Here is a 20,565-nt window from a genome sequence, read left to right as displayed (position 1 = left end):
ACTATTTGAAGAATCGAATCTGTATTAGGAACTATGATTTGTGCATGAATTAACATGTGGTAAGCCAGGATTTCCCTAGCATCTGTTCTGTAAAATTTACAGCTTCACAACCTTACAAAGTTTAGAAAATTTAATACAGCTCTCCTCCAGCCCTAATGAATATGAAACACAAACAAGGTAAAGCTAGAAAAAATTACTTCTACTTCCTTTTTCTTCTCATCAAGTGCAAAATAATTTCACATAGTCCATGACTCTTTCTGAATTTTTGAGTGACTTCAACGATGGGCAACTTGCTTTCAGGAAAGTGTCTCAAGTCTGATACATTCTTAAAAGTAAGAAATTTTTATTTGATTAATTTCATATCATTTCATCTACTTCATTCCCTTTGGACTTCCCAGATGCTTTCTTCCTACTGCAGTATCATTTGTGAATTTTATCAGTGTACTTTTAAAGCTTTTTTTTTAAAAAAAGGATAATTAAGATGAGGACTAAAAGTGTTTTAACACTAATTGCTGCAGCATACATTTAATGTTCTTTTAAAGCCTGGTACATTTCTGCTTGTAACTACTTTGTGCTTATTTTCTTTTGAAAGTTTTTTTTTTTTTTTTTTTTTTTTTGGCCATGTTCAGTTCAAGATCACTGAAATTATTGGTATTGGTACCAAAATTACATATTATTTCAAGTGAAACTTGACTCCACATAAATTGGAACATTTTACTTGAAGTTAGAAATGTTTTTGTTGTGTAGAGAGCATATAATTCCAGTGAAAACACCAGTGAAGTTTTAAATGATATATCCACTTGTCTTCAATATTTGAAATATGTCCTAGAGAAACAGAACTGTCTTTTTCTCTCTTTTTCTCTCTTATTTTAGTAGCAACTAGGTTAATTCCCTGAACCACAGCTTCTTGTCAATTTTTTTTGTAGATTTATACATTTTTGCGAGAAACTGAGTAATTCCCTTAGAGCTGGCATTCACCTAGGTCGCAAAATTATTTGTTTTAAAGGGGTAGTATCTGTTTAGTCTTTCAGATAACATCAATTTGTAATACACTTGTAACCTATAATATGACTTCTGCATCTTTTCGCACGTCTTTGCAATTTGATTTGGGCAAAATACTTTTGTTAGAAGCCATCTTTGATTTTAAATTATAGACCATTGGCTGAAATCAAAATAAGAGACTTTCAAAGATGGTTTGCCAGACTACCATCACTGGCCATGATGACAGCTAGTGGCATTACAGCAACCATGGAGGTTTCTACATTATTGTTTTGGTTTGGAGCAATATTGCATTTTTGGAGCAAATCTCCTGATTGTCCTTATTTTCAGTGTTTTGTTTCAGATCACAGAACATTTGGTATCAATCCTGTAACCCACCTTCTCTCAGTTACTTTGTCTGGGCACACACAACTGTGCAGAGACTCTGCAAGAATATAAATGCTTTGTGCTCTTAAGCTGTAATATATATTGGCTAATACACACGATACTTTGGTATTGCAGTACTCATTACCCCTGGGGGACACCTAGTGAGTCTTTGCTGGCCTGGAAGTCATCAGCCAGGTGGGGAAGGTTCAGCCTCCATTGTTCCCTGGAAGAGATTTGATCTTCAGTGTTGCTGAATTACCATCTTCCAGTTCCCTACTTTCCTCTCTTGAGATTTTGTACCTTTTCATGTCAGTGTTTTTCCTCTTCCATCTTCAGCTGCAAACTAGCCCCGTCAGAACAATCTTACCTGTGTCTGTAATTTTGACTTTCTTATCTGCATGATGCTTATCTGCATATTTTATTATAGCTCTTTCTCAAAATGTAGCAGTTTTCACAGAAGTCTGAGTGAAGATTATACGGCTGTGCTGCACCAGAATTAGGTAGTGGGTCATGGCTAGGTCAACAACTAGGAGGACGGTTACAACTACCAGCCTCTGGCTCTTCATGATTCAGTCTTTCACCAGCAACTCATCTTCCACCCAAACCTCTCCTGGCTCAGTAGGCTTTCCCTTCTTGCTGGCCCTTCTGTTGTTTTCAGAACTTTTTTTCAAACTCCTTGTGCCCCCACCTCTCTTTTATTGTGCTTCTTTTGTCAAGTGTCACCATTTCCAGTTAAAATCTTTCCAATGGTGACATCAGCTGCTTTGGTCTCCCAGACAAGCCAAGAAGAGAGGCCCTCAAGGAAACAACACTGCCTGCTGCACGACATCCTCATCATATTGGAGGCCTGTAGGTTAGTTGAGTGGCAGCCATTGAAGTATGTGTGATTACAGCTGCTTTGCTGCAGTGATTTGGAGCGTGGGTCCTGCCATCACCCCCACACAGACCAAATAATATCCAAGAGGGCCAGGACTGCTTCATTAAGGGTGTCCTCCTGGAGAAGGTTGAAATCTTACTCTGTTGGTATTTCACCTTTGTTCAACTGAAGCTGAAGTTCTGCTTCACTGTAAGGAGGTTCAAATAGCAGGTACCATTGTATCACTTGTAAGTAAGGCCTACTTCTGCCGATGTGGCCCATTATAGCTACTGCTGGCATCAGGAGTATGTCACTGTGTGGCACAAACAACAGGATGCTGGTGCGTCTCTGGATGGGCTGCTTAGGGGCCAACATCCCAGAAAGTGAAGGTTTGTGCAATAGCTTTCCTTAGGCAGCTTTGCCTCACCTGGGCTGTGGGACCATTCAGTCTGGGAGACCAGACTAACTAGTCTGAAACAAAACTTCTGAAACCCATATAGCATAGGTATAAGGAGTGTCAACAACAGCTGCTTGAGCTGCTGACCCATTTCTGTTGTGCTTCATTGTTGCTCATACAAAAACATACAGTATTTCTCTGTTCACTGCTCAATCTCATACAGTGGGCACGGCATGCCTCCTGCACCCTTTGACTTTATCCTCATACCTCAGCTAGAATTTCAATCCTATTCACTATCCTATCCTACACAATCGTATATGTGATTGTTCATATACTTAAGTTAACCACATCAATCTTGGTAGGATCAGAGCCTTGCTTTTAATTAAGTACTAAATTCCAAGAGGTAAATGTCCTCAAATTCCACTAAAAATTACGAAATTTAAAAATCAGTGAGTACACCTCCGGAAATGTCATTGTTTGTACCTATACAGAATTATTTTTCCTTACAGTTTCATTACAGTGTTCCCATTAATTCTGCAAGGCAGGACACATGCAAATCACACACAGAAATAATGTATTATGTTACTCTCAGGAACAAAGCTAACTCAAACTTCATATTAAAGAGTGGTATTATATTTTCGGCACAACCTCTTTAATTATAGCAGTCCCTGTAAATTTGTTTGGGGGGAAAGGAGCTGCTAAGCAGTTTTCAAAATTCCTATTTTCCTTTTGTAGAAGACTAATGAAAAGTGTGAAATACGCTTTCCACATAATTTAATGAAATCCTGCATTAGTGAGAAATTACACTTGTGCTCCATATTAAATAAGTTCTTTGTGCATGGAAAGTAACTCTTAATTTGCTTAAAATTGGAAGGAATCTATTAGCTTTACAGGATGGTAACTGATTGCTGTGCCACTGGTATTTTTCACAAGCAAAGCAGTTTCAGATGACTGTTATAAACAGTACGCTAAACCAAGTGCTGAAAGGCAATATAGCATTATTTTTCACTACCTTTTTCAATTAAAATGTACTCTTTTTGTAATCCCACAGCTGACCAAACAGGAATGTTATTCATAGGAGATGCAATAATACAGGTCAGTAAACATTTGCTTGTTCTGCAGACACATTTGTTTCATACTTCATGTTTATTTCTTTAGCCAGCTTACACATTGCACATCGTTTTCTCTCTATCATATCTGCTTTTAGGTTAATGGTATTAATGTAGAAAGTGCTACCCATGAAGAAGTGGTAAGTCTTTCTACTTTGATTTTTTGATAACATGGAGAATATTGTGTCCATACTGTTTTTTCTCTAGCTTTGTACCATAGCAGTTTATTTTTTCACTGTAAAGACACAGTGCTTTAGCCAGGTCTGTCAGGCATGTGAACATTAAGAGTTTTATTTTGGCTGTTCACATTATTTATAGTTTCTTTATAGGTACCTTTTTGTGACTGTTCTTCACATTAGGATACATGCACTTGTGGCACAAACGTACTGTTCCAGAGTCCAGTCTCCTTTATCATTTACTATAGTTTTTACATTCCTTAGAAAAAATAAATTTTTAAAAGCAGAAAATAAGGCAAAAATGCCAAATCTTGGTAGGTTATGTCCATTCTCTTCAGTGGAGCCCAACTGCTCTTCCCAGAATACGAACTTTATCAGTTTCACCAATGAACATATGATGAATTTTTTCTTTCTGTGAACTGTACACTGGGCTACTTGCCATAAAAATTGAATAGAATGCAAATAAAAAATTAAAAGAGCTTCACTATTTAAGAATTAATGTTAAACATATAAAAAACATACATCACCTTCTTAGGTATGCTACCACAGGTACTCAACAGTCCTGTGGGTATGCACAATTACAGTCTCTCAGGGAAGGCAAATACATTGAATAGTCTTTTTTTTATATATATATATATATATGTATGTATGTATGTATGTATATGTATGTGTGTGTGTATTTGTAACTTTATTTATTTATGCACAGAGGTATGATCTTTATGGAGTATGACTTCGTTATAGTCTCTGATCCACTGGTATTGTAGGTGGTCCTAAAGGGTTTAGGTACTTTGATAATACTTTTAAACAGTACAAAAATTCTCAGCTTTTTAGCATTGCAGGAACAAGGATTGAATTACTGTAGTAAAGAATCTATTTTAATTGATTGTAAGAGCAACATTGAAAAATTAGATTATGTGAGGTGAGTGTCATGTTCCTGCTCAGGTATTTAAAATCTTTGATACCCTTTGCCTTCAGTACGATTAAAAAGGACTCAAGTTCTGCAGGTTATATGTGTGCGTGTATATATATACACACACATATATATATGTATGTGTATGTGCACATGTGCACCCGTGTATATATATATGTATAATATTATATATAATTTATGTGTGTATTGTGACCACAAGGTGGACAAGAGAGGGTCAGATACCAGCGGAGAGAGACACTCAAGGTTCATAAGGGGTTAAGCAGGATAAGTTTAACAAAGGACTTTACAGACTGCATGGGGAGCCCCAGGAACCACGAGGAGGGGTTGCCAATGGGAGGCTGCTGGAGGCACGGGTAGGACACACAGGTCAGATGCCCAGGTGGGAGTCAACTTGTTGTTCCTAAGGACCCCTTAAATCTACTAGAACTGTTTCCTCATCTCAGCTGTGCTAACCTGAGTAGCTACTGTCTGGAAAGCAGCTAGACGTTGTTGACAAAATGGAATATGCATGCCTGACCTTGATGGGAATTTGGTCAGTGCATAGTTTCACACAGTGGGCCTGCTACTATGTACGCTGCCAGTCACTGATTCCTCACCAGATCTTCAGCAGGTGTTCTCACTACATGTATATACACCTACATTCATGCGTATATATATAGTTATGTAGTTATTGTTGCTGTGGGCTGTATTGCTTAGCACAGTGTACCTGTTTTGTGTTAGGAGTTCTCAAGTGTTACAGAAATATCACTAGTACATAAAAATAAGATTTATCATTATATTTAGACTGTGTCTAAATGCTGGGGCAATAATGGGAGGAACAGAGAAAGCAGTGGTGATAACCCCATTCAAATTTCAGCTTATCCTGTATGTCATTTTAAGACAGTATTCATCAGATTTGGGGGAAGTTTAAAAGAAAGAAACTTTCTTTGAAAGAAAGAAGCTTCCCCCAAATCTGATGAATAATGTCTTAAAATGTAAGAAATGTACTTAAACATTGGTTGCAGATTTTTCTTCTTTTCTGAAGATTCTTTTAGATTGTATCTGTAGGACCAAGATGCACTTCCTACCTTCAAGTCTGAGTGCACATATTGTACACATGCTAACTCCAAGCTTATACTGCCAGATGTTAGAGGGATAGAGATAATAAATAACCCTAATATAAATCTTTGTACCTAATAAGACTAAATGTAAATGTTGAAGCAAAAAGGAGAGGAATAAAAAAAAAATACAAAGATATACGAAGTTAAAAAGTTGACCTACAAAGATGTCAGCTGCAGGCTGGGATGAGAATAAGGCACACACTGCTGTATCATGGTTTTCATGTGAAAACCAGTATGTGCGGATTACAGGGGAGCTGCACCACTATGAAAAGTCCCCTTCTCTAGAAAAGATTGTCCAGGATTGTACAGCATGCTATGGAATGCACTTGTAGCTTGTGCATAGCTTTTGAATCCGGTGAAGTTCCTTAAGAGAAGCCAAACTGTTATTCATGAAGTAAAAGTATGAATGTGATAGATACGTATCTCCTTTTTTTTCTGAGGCTCACTCATGTCGATTTTTGAGAAGTGTTAACAGTATGTAAGTTTTTGTTAAGTTTAGAGGAATCCTGAAGTTAAAGAATGGAATTAAGATAACTAGTGCTAGTACCGTATACTGACTCTTTCTGGCATATTCATGGTCATTATAATATTCAAGAAGGGGACTAAGGTCTTCAAGTGAGTTCTAAGGAGGTATAGTACAGTAAAAAAGGATCTAAAGATTGGGAAGATTATCTGATATTTCTAAGGCCAGTAATTTCACAGAGCATTCAGTTTGCTTAAAATAAAAATTATTAAAATGTTTTCTATATTGCTTTATAGAATTAAGATGTTAAGAGCTTCTCTCTTCTCCTAATTAAACGGTAGCATCTCAAACTCTCTTATCTCTTCATTGAAAAGGTTTGTGTTGGGGGGTCAGTAGGGTTGTTCTGTTTTGCCGAAAAAAATTAAAATAGGGAATTACTTTCTTCTTCTGAAACATGTTATTCTTGTATATAATACCTTCCATAGCGTTTTCAGTGCTTAGATGCTTGCAGCCGTACCCCAGATTAGAAAATACTTATCAATTGCTACTTCATATTACCTATTGGAATCTAGGCAAGAGATAAGCCAGAAGTTGCTAGCTGAATTTCCAGAATGTTTTTACCAACACATGTAATCTGGTTGGGCTAAAGTATTGATTCTGACAGTATTTCTTATACTTTCTCCTCCAATTCATACTCCACCATAGTTTAAGAATCACTTGTATTTACATCCTCAGACTAATGTGTTGGCATGCACAGAGGAGAGGAGATGGCTGAGATGGGAGTAGGCAGTGCACAGAGCAGAGAGAACCTATGGATTTTGGATGCTACTGACACATCACCAGCTCTTGTCTGAGAGTGTCTGAATGGCTCCTAGCAGTAATATGTTCTCATTGCATCTGTTCCCTGTGCTGGCATTAGATGCAAGGCATTAGACAGGGATTACTACCTTAATCCTATAATTATGAAAAATTTTGTTTTTTAAAGGGAATGGACACACACCATTCTCGCTGATTTAAAGAAAAATGGGGGTCAATACTATGTTTATTTTTTTCATTTATTGTTCTGATTATTTCATGTGGCTTTGAAGCACAAACCATGACAATGTTTTCTCCTGCATTTAACATTGTTTAGTTTTAAATTGGTTTAGTTCATTTATCAGATTGACTGTATGCAGGGAATGATTTTACACACTATGAGATTAGGTAGACTACTGGCTCCTAAGAGAATGGAGGATGTTTTATTTCTTGTTTTTATGTATGTTGCATTTTCTTGAAATAATGGTTCAGTTTTCTCACCCAAAATAAAGCCAGTTCATATTCTGCCCGTGTGCACTGCTTTTCTGACATGCAGTAAAAGGCAGTATAGGTAAAAGTTCTTACCACCTGTTGTGTGTTTATTGGCAGTATCAGTTGATTCACTGACAAGTGTATCTCAGAATAGCATCTGTAGCAATCATAAATGACATGGGTTTTGACAGTCTTATCAGCAAGGCAGAAATTATATGGGCAAAGAAACTAAACTAGTTTTTATTACCTGGAGGTGATCTCTCTAGGTCAAGATAAAGTGCAGCTACATGATCTTGCAGTCCATTTCTTAGTGCTGATTAATATAGTCAGGCTGAATCTCTAAAATAATAACAGACAGAATCTCAGTAAAGCACTGAGTCAGATCTGTTTTATATTGGTGAACTGCCCTCCTGCTGCTTGTATTGTTATTGCACATACAAAACTCTAAACCTTCTGAAAGCTATTCCTCACAAAACTGTAAGTTACATCCCTTAAGGGTTGTTTTTCAGTACCAAGGAACACTCAAGAACTGTCAGTGTAACTCAGCTATTCTCAGTGGTGAGGAATGATAGAGAAATTTGTAAAGCTACTCTTTGCACTGTGCATGGGAATTCAATGAGAATCACTAACCAAAACATTTTGGAACAACTGTAGGCCATATGGCTGAAAGAAGCTCCAGAAGGGAAAGAGATCTCAATGGACCTGGAGACAGATCTGCAAAGAGACATTTCTACAACCACAGCCTGCTATCAAAATCAGAGTGAGGTTTGATAAATGGGTCAAGTAGTTTAGGAAGGGACTGATTCTATATGGTATCAGATTAGGTAGGCTACTGCCAAAGCTCCTGAAAGAAAGGAGGATGTTTTATTTCTTATTTTTATCTAAGTTGTATTTCCCTGAAATAACAGTTGAGTTTTCTCACCCAGAATAAAGATTTCCTTATTTGAATATGGTATATGACTTTGTAGTTGAGAAGAAATGCTTCAGAAAGAAGTCTGTTAATGTTCCTAAGCTTGCAGCTGTAGGAATCCCTTGTTTGTCAGTAGCCACTATTTGTAGATGGAATACGTCAATGATGCCTTTATCTGCTGTCTATGAGGAGGTTAATATTTCTTATCTCATGTTCATTGAATTACACAGTGCCTGAGTGCACATGCATGCACACAAACATACGACATAAACAGCTAAAGTAAAATTCATATAGAATTTAGGAATATGTGCGAGTGATCTATTTAATTAAAAATAAAAAATAAAAAGCCTTGAACTGAAGTTCTTTAGAGTCTGTGGGTTTCTTCTTTTTTTTTTTTTTCTGATGAATGTAGATAAGTTTAAATTTCTGGTACTGCATACATCCAGAGCTGCGTTTTTTCAGTGCTTCTTTCCTACGTAAGATTTTTCATTTATTTGAAAGAGGAAACCTCACTCCTAAGATGTTTAGGGTTCAGAGAACTCATAAACTAACAGGTTTGGGTTTTGTATACAATACAGTAGCTTCTGAAGCTATTAATACAATAGCCTAGTGATTAAGAGTACTTATCTAATCCAAAAGGCAGAAAGTTAGGTTTTGAGGAGCTATCTAACCTTTAGGGAATCACACCTGCATCTTCTATCTCCATAAAGAGTTCCCTATTTTCTATGTGCGTAAGTCGGGTGAGAGGTACTCCATCAATTCTGTTCAAAAGGCGCTCAGCAATGAGGTTTGGGTGGTCTCAGTTCATGTTGGGTTGTATTTTATGCTTAGCATTGTTAATGTCATACGAAATAGTTAATGAGTGGGAGAATGCCTGCCGCAGGATTACTGAGTCATTCTTCTGGCTTGCTTTATTTCCTTTGGCACCATGATCATATTCAGCGATCTGCTTCAAGAGGAGGCTTCTGAAAAGTCATCCTCCAGCATAGTTTGAACATACTTCTTCCTGTTCACGTCCTGGGAGATGAAGATGTCATTTGTAAACAGCTAAATCAAGTTTATGAATTGTAGTGTGTGATCCAAAGGACTACTACAAGGACGCTGGTGGTAAAGGTAGAGACACTGGATTCTTTCACTGGTGCCTGCTACAGTGATAAGGTATTAAGGGGCAGGTTCAAGAACACAGTCTCTGCTTTTAGTTTTTTGGTTTGGCTTTTTTTAAATCTTTTTATTGTAGCACTAAAAAGTGGTATTTAGAATTTTTCCCCTTTTGTTCTTCATTTCTTCTGTTTTAGAACACCTGCTGGTTCAGTCTTAGAGTATGTGAGGAAGTGTGCTGCATAGACACAAGTTTAGATAACCCACACTTTATTAAATGGAAGATTATGTGTAATCTCATGCCAGTTTGGCTGACAGGTGTTCCAGAGTCACCATGGGTGAATACATTTGGAGAGGAAGCTACAAGATCTGGGAGTAGTGGGAAAGGAGGTCAATTTAGTCTATCTACTGCTTACCAGCCTCACAGCTGGCACTGTGGAGATGGTTATGTAGATGTCGGATCTTGGTTGCACCAAATGTATAGCTTTGTTTCTTGATCCTTGCATTTTCAGCAAGGTTAAAAGATCCTAGCTTCCTTGGAATCTAAACAACTAGCTGGGCTGTCAGCAACAATCACAGCTTTCCTGTTTCACACTACTAATTATTAGAATTTGCTTTTCTCCACAGTTCTTCAAGCTGCTACAGACTTGCTATCAACTTGCAGTAGTTGCTACCCTTCTATGGGCTTATCTTGATGGCTTTATTTTCTAATATAATTTGGCTGTTTTTTTGCACCTTATTTTGTACTTCAGCTTTGCATTGTTGTTTCTTTATCCTTTTCATCTAACTTCGAGCAACTATCCTATCCCACAGTTCTCCCATTCTTTGCATTATTGCACTCATATGCACCAACCAAACATCAGAGGGCAAGCAGATAGAATCCTTAAAATAACAGTGTGTCCAAATTTTGGCTGATACACAGGCACGAAGGGGAGCTGCCGTGGCCCAAACTGTAATTTTTGTGTTGTATTTTGTATTCATGCCTGTCCTAGGCCTGACTCAGGAAAATATTCATGAGGTCATCAGATAAGCCAGTGTTTAATCCAGTTGAGATATATGGAAATGAAGCATGTGTTTAACTATTTTAATTATTGCATATGGCAGTTTCTCTGAATGGTATGTTAGCAACAGATTCAAATACAATAATAATAAAAACAAAAAGATTAATGTAAATTTCATTTTAGATTTATTGCAGTCTGTGTGAGGGATTGCCTGTTTCCATTTCATATTATTAGAAAATAGATCTTTGAATTTTTAGATCACGACAAACTTAAGGACATCATGGATATTGATAAAATTCTGGATGAGTTGCTGTAGGTAGTGTTTGAAAAAAGTGTAGATGAAAACAGAAAACTGGAAATCAGAATTGAGTGAAATGATGCTTTTACAGTAGGTAATACAACAGACTGTGAAGAAATGAAAATAAATTATTTTCCGTGAAAAATAAATTTATTTTTAGAAATAGTATATTGGCATGGGCAGACTGTTAGTACAGATAATTTTAATGCAGAAATTAATCTTGTTTCTGTATTGATCATCTGAGAGCAAATATATTTTGTTTCTCTCATGGCTAATCAGATTATCACCCAACACAACACAAATCGAACAGTCAGTTCTCCTAATAAAATGTCAGTTCTACGTTTGCCCCAAAATACCCTTACAGCCTGCAAAATTCTATTTTGTGTGCATCAATCCTTTGCATTGGATGGTGTGTATATTAAAATAAAAACTGAATATATATTTTTTACTCCTTTTAAAATTTTAAAATCAAAATCTTTGATGTTGTTTCCTTCTTCTAGTAATGCTTCACTATTTAACAGAAATCAAAATGGACACTCCTTCCAATGAAACCGAATCAGGAATTACAGTAACTGTACTTTTAAAAATTACTTTTCTGGTATTTTACAGATATTTTTTTCAGTAGCCTATGTCAACTGAGAAATATTTCTACAACACAGAACCAGTTCCTCCCGTGCTGTCTATGTGTTATTAGGGTATGAGGAACATGGACAGACAGCCTGTGGGACAAACTCCCAGTACGTTAGTTTATATTTAATTTTGGGACTATTTCAGATCATTGTCAGAGAGAGTTATGTCCAAAACAATGCACCAAAGTCCTTATTTTTATAAGCTCTGCCACACTGTTGTAGGGCAAACTATTCTTAAGCATCCCAATATTGTCTGCATTGGTCAAATCATACATCTACCATATGTCTGATCAGAACTTATTCTAGAGAATTACTGGATCAAGCATTTCCTTGATCAGGTCAAAACAAAATAAAATAAATAATCTTGTGTATCATAATGGAAGGTCGCTCTAGGAGCAGTGAATAAATGGGTCTTTTTAACGGTGAGCCACAGAAGGATGTGCTGGCTCTTTACTGCCACATCGAAGGAGGAGGCTGTCTTGATTTTACCCTAATTATTCCCTATTTTAAGGAGCAGTAAGAAATTCTAACTCTAAGTAAAGACATTTTTTTCCTAGAGAGAGTGGTGTCTGCAGAAAACTTCAGCAATGCTTGTATGCAAGTACTTTATTTTCAGATGTTGTTGATGGGGAGTCTAAAGTATCTTTGTATTTGAGGATTGAGAGGTGACAAATATGTGTTAGTAAAAAGTGCAAAAGATGATCTGGAAAACCTGGTGTCTGAACTAAGCAAATTATTCGCAAGTAGCAAAAAAATAGAGTTAACAAACACATAGACAAAAATGATTTGCTGGCAAAGAGTCAGTATGTCTCAGGAACCTACTAGAGCTTTGTCAAGAATCGAGAAGCGTGTGGATAAAGGAAATTTGATCAATATAGTCTGCTTGGCTTTACAAAAGGCTCTCAATGAAATGCTTATCTCAGACATGCTTTTAAGTAGACTAACTAACGAGTGGATAAGAATGACAATTCTTGCTTGGATAAATAATTGATTAAAAGATGGGAAACAGAGGAAAAACTATCTGGTCAGTGTTCACAGTGAAGGGATACCATCACAGCTTTGCTTCATTCACAATGAACTGTGAAAGGAAATAGTTGTCTTGGTGTGAAATTCATATGTCCTTCTACTGTTTGACTACCATTACTTGGGAAAAGACTCCATGGCAATATGGAGTATGGTTTGGCGACTTTGGTAGTTTTAAAGTTAGTGTCTTTATTTGCATTAAAAGTGAAAAAAAATCTAACATTCTTAGGGTAAAAAATTACCCTCTTTTGTGAGAAAGACAGAGAAATTGTTATTCTGTTACTTTATATGAAATGGTCATTTTGTATAAATATTGCTTTATGGAAATTGTTTTCTATTTTTGTGATTTTACTGCATTGAAAAAAGCATAATTTTCTCTTAAAATGACAGTAGCTCAATGCTGTATTTCCAAACTGTCCAAAGCAAAATTAATATTTCTTTTTATGCTGAAACCATTGTACAGTACTTGTGGCAGACAAATCCACAGACGTCAGTGTGCGCGCTTGCGTGACTGTCTGTGTGTTTGTGTGAATACTGCTTAGCAAGTTCTACTGAAGTCAAATCAATAAATATTTCCTTTAATTAAATCATATTATTTGGAAAGATGCACTTCTATCCAAAATGGTCAGGAGTTCCATATACTTAAGTTGTATGTTATATGTCCATATCTTCAAACATTATGTGTCTGTCATATTATGTAACAGTGGTGAGTCTAATCCTTTCTAGTTAATGAAGATCTCAACATAAAATTCTGTATGGGTTTGTGTGTGTGCCTGCAAGTGTATAATGCAACAGAGATTTAAGAGAACAGTATTGTACAAATCAAAAAATAAATAATAATAGCAAAAGAGTTATTTGTTTATATTTTGGGGGAAAAGAAAATAAAAAGACCATTACCATGCAGAGGGCCTTTTAACTTTCTTCTAAGTGGCCTTCCAAGTGCCACAAGCTTGTTTCTGCAGGGTTAGGAATAGTAAGGGATATCCCACAGAGTACTACTGCACAGGTATACGAATGTGCAGGAACTCTGTAACAAGTTTACTAAATTTGTTTTTTTTAAAAAAATCATCTACTTTGTTCTACTTAATCTTACAAAGTAGCATTTGAGCACACAGACAATAAATTCTTGCCGCTCATCTTATGTACGAATTGCCAGACAGCTGGGTTATCAGGTTCATCTTTCTTTGACACACCACTTTTTGTGAACAGCCCAAGTGGTCTATGATGTTCTCTGTGACTTTGAGGGAAACCCAGGGAAATCCGTGCTAAACGGCTATTGCACAGTACAGTTCCTGTTCTGGTGTTGTGTGGTGTGGGCTAGGTGTTAGCATGTGTGCTCTCTGTGCCTAGTGGAGAAGAGAAACACGATGCAGAAAGATTTTACTGAGATTTGTCTGGTTTTGGTCGGGGACACATCGCACTGTCCCCAAAGTGAGCGCTACCCTAGAGTGGAATGAATTGTTCACTAGAAATGCCTATTTGTATTCACCATAAACAAAAACCTACATGACTAGTTAAGATGTAAGTTTCATTGAACTGAATCCCATTTCAAGACAGTAAACTTTTTTTCCCATTAACTAGAAAAGACAAAACTGAGCATCTAAGAATATAAAAAGAAGCACAAGGTACTACGCAACATTTTTTCTTCATATTTTTTCATAGTAAATTAGTGAGTTTTAATATAATTTTGGTATTTCACATAAATGGTAATTTAATTGAAATCTTGCTCACCAATCCAGGAAAATACTTAGAAATATTTCTTATTTTAAGTATGTGAGTAATGTCACAGAAGTGAATCAATAAATAAGAAGTACTTCTTTAAAACAGAGAATCCATTCAATGGGGTTGTTTTAGATTTTCAGAATTTCAACTGCTTTTAGTCAGTAGTCATCAAGCGTCTTTGCCAGATCTTTGAACTCTTCCAGCTATTTTTTGTAATAGTTTAATATATTATTGGCTTGTCTGGCAGAGGGTGATGGACTTGGACTTGAATAGGTTGATTCATTAAGGACACAAGGGAAAATTTGAAAATTGCTCTTCTTCCTTAAGATATTGAAATTTTCGTTTCACTCATCCCTTATTTCATCATTCATTCTTTGTAAATTATTATTAGTTCTTTGCACAGAGTCTTCTTAAGTTCTATTACAAGTGGAACATAGACTATATCCTTGAGTTTGTATCTACGTAACATCAGAAAGAAAAAGGCTGACTAGAAAGAATTAGATACATGCCTAAAAACGTGCATGGTGGTCAACTGCTTAGCAGATACTTCACATCGAAGTTTGTAACATAATAAAAACCATATAAGTAGAATTGTAGTGATAAATTAATAAAATCAGTAAAATAGGAGAAAGAGAATTATCAAATACCTTCACAAATTGATAAATTCATCTTTTGATATGTATGTGAAATAATAAAAACATTTTTATGATAAACCATTCATTTACTAATTTTACTGTGTAGTAGTGCCTCATAATCATATTAATAAGTAATTTTTTATTGACATATCCAGTTATTAAAGTCATTTATTAAAATCTGCTGCTACCTTAAACAATTTAAGATATTAATTTATTTGCACTGTGAAAACTACAGTGTTATTTTCTGTAGATTTAACTACCTGCTAAATTTTAATACATAATTCAGCTATATTTGAGGCAGCAGCCATGTGAAATTTGGAGAAAATAAAAGTAAAGTTTTCATTCAATACCAATAGAGGGTTAAATACCTAAAGATTCCTGCAGGAAATAATGAGCAGTACAGATTACAACTGCAAGTGAAATGCTTTTTGTTTTGTTAGATTGAACATGTACTTGCTACATTAAAATATATAGATACACTTGCAGATGTACATGTATTTCTGACTTGAGACTGACACTGACCTTTTATCTTCAGGTTATTCTTCAAAGCTTTACGGTTTCTCCTGTGGGGAGCTTTTCATTTTAAACATGTTCTTTTGCCCAACAGAGAAAATGTTACGATGTCAGCAACAACATGTTAATTGAGATATGGCAAGTATAGTATGAGAGTTTGATCAAATAAATGAAGGCTAAGACAAATATTTTACTACATATGAAGACTGTGCACCTCTTTCATTTCTTGGAATATCTATCTTAATGCTGCCAAGATGAGTATTTTTTCAACAGTACACTGTACATTTCACTTTAATAGTTAGGCTTTTATACTGCAATTTCAGACTTCTATCAAAATATAAGAAATATTCAGATAATACTGGGAGGTAATTCCTCCAAGTCCAGAAGAACCAGTAGCTAAGAGTTTCTCAGGTCACATGTAGATTATCTGATGCCTTTGGATGTTGTGGCACTGGTTCTTCGTTTCAGCTGTGTGGCTCTCCCATTTTATCAGTACTTTGCAAAATTATTTTTAGACATCTTAATTGTAGTAAATTAATTTGCTCTTTTGTATGGAGAGTTTAGAAGTGATGTTATAAATGGTTTCCATCTAAATGAGATTGTGATTCTGTATTCCCTATCCCTTTTCCTCCCATGTCTCCTTTCCCAAATGAAATTCAGTCAGAAACTGATCAAATAAGTATTAAGAAAAAAAAAAAAAAAAAAAAAAAAAGAAGAAAGGATGTGGTGATTCCTAAGATGGTCTGACATATCCATTTACTTCCATATAGATGTTGCTGCCTTGCTCAGATGTTCTAACAAAAGCAATCTCTTCCTCCTCTCTTTTTTTTTTTTTTTTTTTGATGTACTGAAAGAAGAGGTGGATGCTTTTAAGAACCATTTTTAAATGAATTATTACCAGTAAAAAGAGACAATAAAATTGTACACATTTTCTGAAGTATTGTATTTACATTATTGCAAAGTTTTGTTGGAATTAAATCCTACTATATTAATGCAAGTCAAAAAAGTATGTGTTACTGCACAGAAACTTAGCAGTATTGTGTTAAATCACCTGAACATTTTGTTGCAATTCACAGTCTGTATTTCCTGAAATTGGCATGTGTTCAAGTAATGCAGATGCAGTAGAGTGGAAATAAACGAATCTCTGTAAAGATTATATTGAACATGTAGAGAAGAAGTGTGTGTACATTTTTGTGAGGTTGTATGTTTTGTCATGGGAAACCTAAAGAAATATGGAATAGGATAATCAAACTCTGTGTTCCAGAGAGACTGCAAATAAGTCTCAGGAAAATGTCAGCGAGGGAAGAAAAAGAAGAGCAATAGAAAAAGTTGAAAATCTGCCTCAGTGAGTTTTTGTTAGGGCTTTTGTTAGTGCCTTCATTGATGTCAGTTAAGTAGCTGTTAAAGAAAAAAAGAAAAAATATAAAAACTTACAATATGCAATTGACTAACCGAGAGCTAAAGTGGCTCCCTTCTCTCTGTCTGTCTGTCTCTCTTTTTTTAAACAAAAACTTAATTAATCAAAGCTTGTAGAGCAAACAGAATTAAGGTATGTACTTTCATAGCCTTGACCCTCCTACTTCCCTTCTCCATATTCTTTCTGCTCTTGAGAGCTGAAGAGAGAGGAAGGGAAAAATGATGGAGATTACCTAGAACAACTTGGCAAGGCTATGCTGTGAAATGACTTAGGAGGATCCATTGAGTCTCCCCTTTTTTTCAAAGTCTTTATGTGAAATGCATTTAATCTTTTGAAGATAGTTTTGGCATTTTCTGAATTTTCTGCTTACATCGTTCCCTCCACCCCCAAAAGATAGCATTTAAAAACAATAAAGCCAAAACCTTTGGTATTTTCTTACTCTAGCTGATTTCCATCACTGATCTAAGTTGTTACTGGATATTGAAGAAGAAATGTAGAGGTTTTCGTCTGTCGTCTTTTCTATGACTAGTTTCTGTGTATGAAATGTAATTTATTTAATTTGTGATGCCTTATTCTTTTCCGTATATGTTGCTGTTAGTTTTATTTCTCTAAATGGATTATATGGGTCATGAAATAAATGGCCAAATACTGAGTGACTGAGAAGATTGGAGTGTGCTCCAGGCTAATAGGTTATCTCCAGCTACACAAAGACATAAAGAAACAATGTGGGCAGAATCCTTCCGCCCTGAGTATATTAATGAAGGGGAGCTGCATTCCTGGAACCCCTGCTGAAATAATTCCAAACTTTCCCTGCTAGGTATTCCCATTATTAGAAGGTTTACATTTTCAGTCAGACAGAGCGAGCATGGAGCTTGCCAAAGGATTTATAAGTGAACTTTAAACAAAATGGGATTTTCAGACATAAGAGAAATTGCAATTGCATATAAGTAAGATTTTGTGGAGGAACTCTTTAACCATGAAACATTCAACAGGTCTCTGTTTAGTTAAAGCTTTTTAGTGTATTTCGAGGACTACACAGAGAAAAAAAGATAACAAGCTTCTGAAGATTTTATTTTCAGAACTTCATCTTGGTAGTTCTCAGAGTTCTCTTGTCATTGTCCCAGATCAGTCCCAAAACAGCACTTTAATTGTGTCCACTATGTGGACAGTAAATACCTCTTACGGTGAGTAGATAGCTGCAGAATGGCTGCATGCATCAAAGAGCCCAAGCAGGAGCTGAAAGAAGTAGATGAACCCTTTTTTTTAGTAGCATTTATTGAAGGGTTTAATATAGGAGCTTTCATTAGTTAAGACTTACCATGTATTTTAGAAAATTAGCTGCTGCTATGTTGGTAGGCAGTAACAGAAAGAGAAAAAAAATTTACATTAATAGCAAGAATGCTAATTTGAGTGCAGAATGAAGTCCTGGTGTTCATAGTTTGCCTAGGCTATAAAATAGTATTCTTTCAGTTACTCTTTAGAACTTTCCTGGGATATTTTTCTGGGGATTTGGTCATAGCAGAACAACCCTCCTATCTGACTGCGAGGCAAATAATTTAGCAATATTTTTTACCTTAGATGCGAAAGATATGAGTTTCGTTTCATTTTTCCAGGTGCTAGTTTGCCATAGGCATTCTGTATCCCAGCCCTACGTAAAAATAAAACTACATAAAATAAGCAAATTACAGTACTACTGAAAAATATTGTGGGATACACAATTCATCATTGCTGTTTGCCAGATACCATAAGAAATGGGATCATTTCATCACTGGATGCATCTGTCAGCATTCCTTATTAAGAATCAACTTCTAATATACCATCAGTCTTCAGCATCTTTAACATGAAAATGATAAACCTCACATGCTTTAACACACATTTTTGCCATTTGAAATTGCACCCTTTTGCACCTCTAGAGTTCTTTTGTAAAGAATAAAAAAAAATCAAGAAAAAGATTTAAAAAATAGAGTAACACCATATGGTACCTATATTCGTTTTATACTTAAAAATGTTACATGATTTCTGTAATATATTCTTGGAAATGGACTTACTTTGAAGCACTAAACATGTTAAGAAAGCATCCAGAATTTAATAGTTCTAGATTTCAGTATTGTTATTTTACCACCACCTATTTCACAATCACTTAATTCCCTGAGTAAGAAAAGCAGCAAGTACTCTGGTATTACAAAAATGTGTGATATGCATAATCTTTGAACACAAAAGCTGAATTATTGTAATTAAAACCAATAGAAGAATGCAGCTTCTTGGCACAAAGGAGCTATAAGCAGAATTTAAGTCTTTGTTAAGTTACAGGCACAAAATGTAGCACTTAGATAAAGCACATAGACAGTAGGTCTGAACAGCTACCATTTAAAGCAGTACTTTCTACAGGTTAAAAAAATAATATTTTTAAAAAAAGTTTTACTTCCAAACTCAGGTATCTCTATCTCTTCCTATAACAGTTAGCCTTTTTCATTTCATAAATTCTGAAAGACCTACAAAAGAGTTTTAACAAATTGTACTAGTCATAAAGAACAAAAAAATAGGGTTGCTATTAGAGTTGCATGTAAACTGTAAATAATACAAATACAGTTCAGAAATTAAAAGTAATTTTGCATCAGTTTATATAAGGGAAAATAATATTGAATGCATGAGTAAAAGCAGGATGAGTGATCACAATTTATATATTTTATTATGCTTAAAATGTGATCCTCATTTTGATCTAGGTGATCCTTGTCTTAGAGTTTTGAAAAACTGACACATGATATAGCAGATCCTTTTACAAAAATCACCAAATACCTGGAGTTGTGCAAATACCTGGAGCAAGCAATTACAGTAGCTCTATATTTAACAGAGCTGGGGGGGGGGGTGTTGAGGGGGAAGGGTAAGAGTGATCTAAACAGTTTGCTTGTAATAAGATGAAAAATAATCTTAATTTTAATCCATTTTTGTAAAGTACATCAGACAAATAAAGATTAGATCAAAATATAATTCAAGTTTAAAAGTAGGTCATGTTAGATCAGTCATATTTCTGCCTCTTATGATTACTGAACTTGATCACCACCACCACTGACAGCTGCATCCACCCTCCTCTTGGCATTGTTGCCAGCACCCTGTCTGCACACCCTGTCTGAGCACATGGACCACAACCCTTGACACCCTGCACAATGGGAGCCAAAGATCCAGTAGGTCAAAACTGTGCCGGCTACCAGCTGAGTGTGGGGTGTCCCCGCACTGTCTGCAGCAGCAACTTCTTCCCACCACAGCCTGCTGCCTCCTCACAGAGGGAGTGAACTTTGAGTGAGTCCTCTTCCTCACTTACTCCAGCCCTGCTCCCCACTACTTCACTCTGCTCCTTCTTCCTTCTCCTCCTATCTGTATAAAACCAAATGCCATGGAGGGAAACCAAATATTTAAGCTAAAGGAGAATGTTGAAATAAGAACAAAAGGGTATAAACTATCTGTGGATAAATCTCTAGCATCACTGAAAGTGTTGATAGGAAAAGAAATCATCTATTTTTAAAAAGGGGCTTGATAGATTCAGGACAAGTACTGTGTGACGTCCCTTGTTATCACTGACAGTCACTAGGAAGAACTTTCCACTCTTGCTTTATTTGATCCTTACATCATGTGCACAA

General features: G+C 35.8%; 1 protein-coding gene across 1 annotated transcript in view; it reads left to right on the top strand.

Annotated features, from left to right (window-relative positions):
* The window catches only part of LOC135326596 (gamma-2-syntrophin-like), a 168,819-nt gene that overhangs the window by 76,809 nt on the left and 71,445 nt on the right, over positions 1-20,565 (top strand). Inside the window, exons 5-7 of the mRNA XM_064504403.1 lie at positions 3,670-3,713; positions 3,826-3,867; positions 9,890-10,170. Of these exons, the coding sequence (XP_064360473.1) occupies positions 3,670-3,713; positions 3,826-3,867; positions 9,890-10,170 (367 nt within the window). The remainder of the gene's footprint in view (positions 1-3,669; positions 3,714-3,825; positions 3,868-9,889; positions 10,171-20,565) is intronic.

The sequence above is a fragment of the Dromaius novaehollandiae genome, unplaced genomic scaffold (assembly GCF_036370855.1).
Source record: "Dromaius novaehollandiae isolate bDroNov1 unplaced genomic scaffold, bDroNov1.hap1 HAP1_SCAFFOLD_32, whole genome shotgun sequence".
NCBI classification, from domain to species: Eukaryota; Metazoa; Chordata; class Aves; order Casuariiformes; family Dromaiidae; genus Dromaius; species Dromaius novaehollandiae.
The sequence above is the reverse complement of the archived record's forward strand: the minus strand, read 5'-3'. Positions and strand labels throughout refer to the sequence as shown.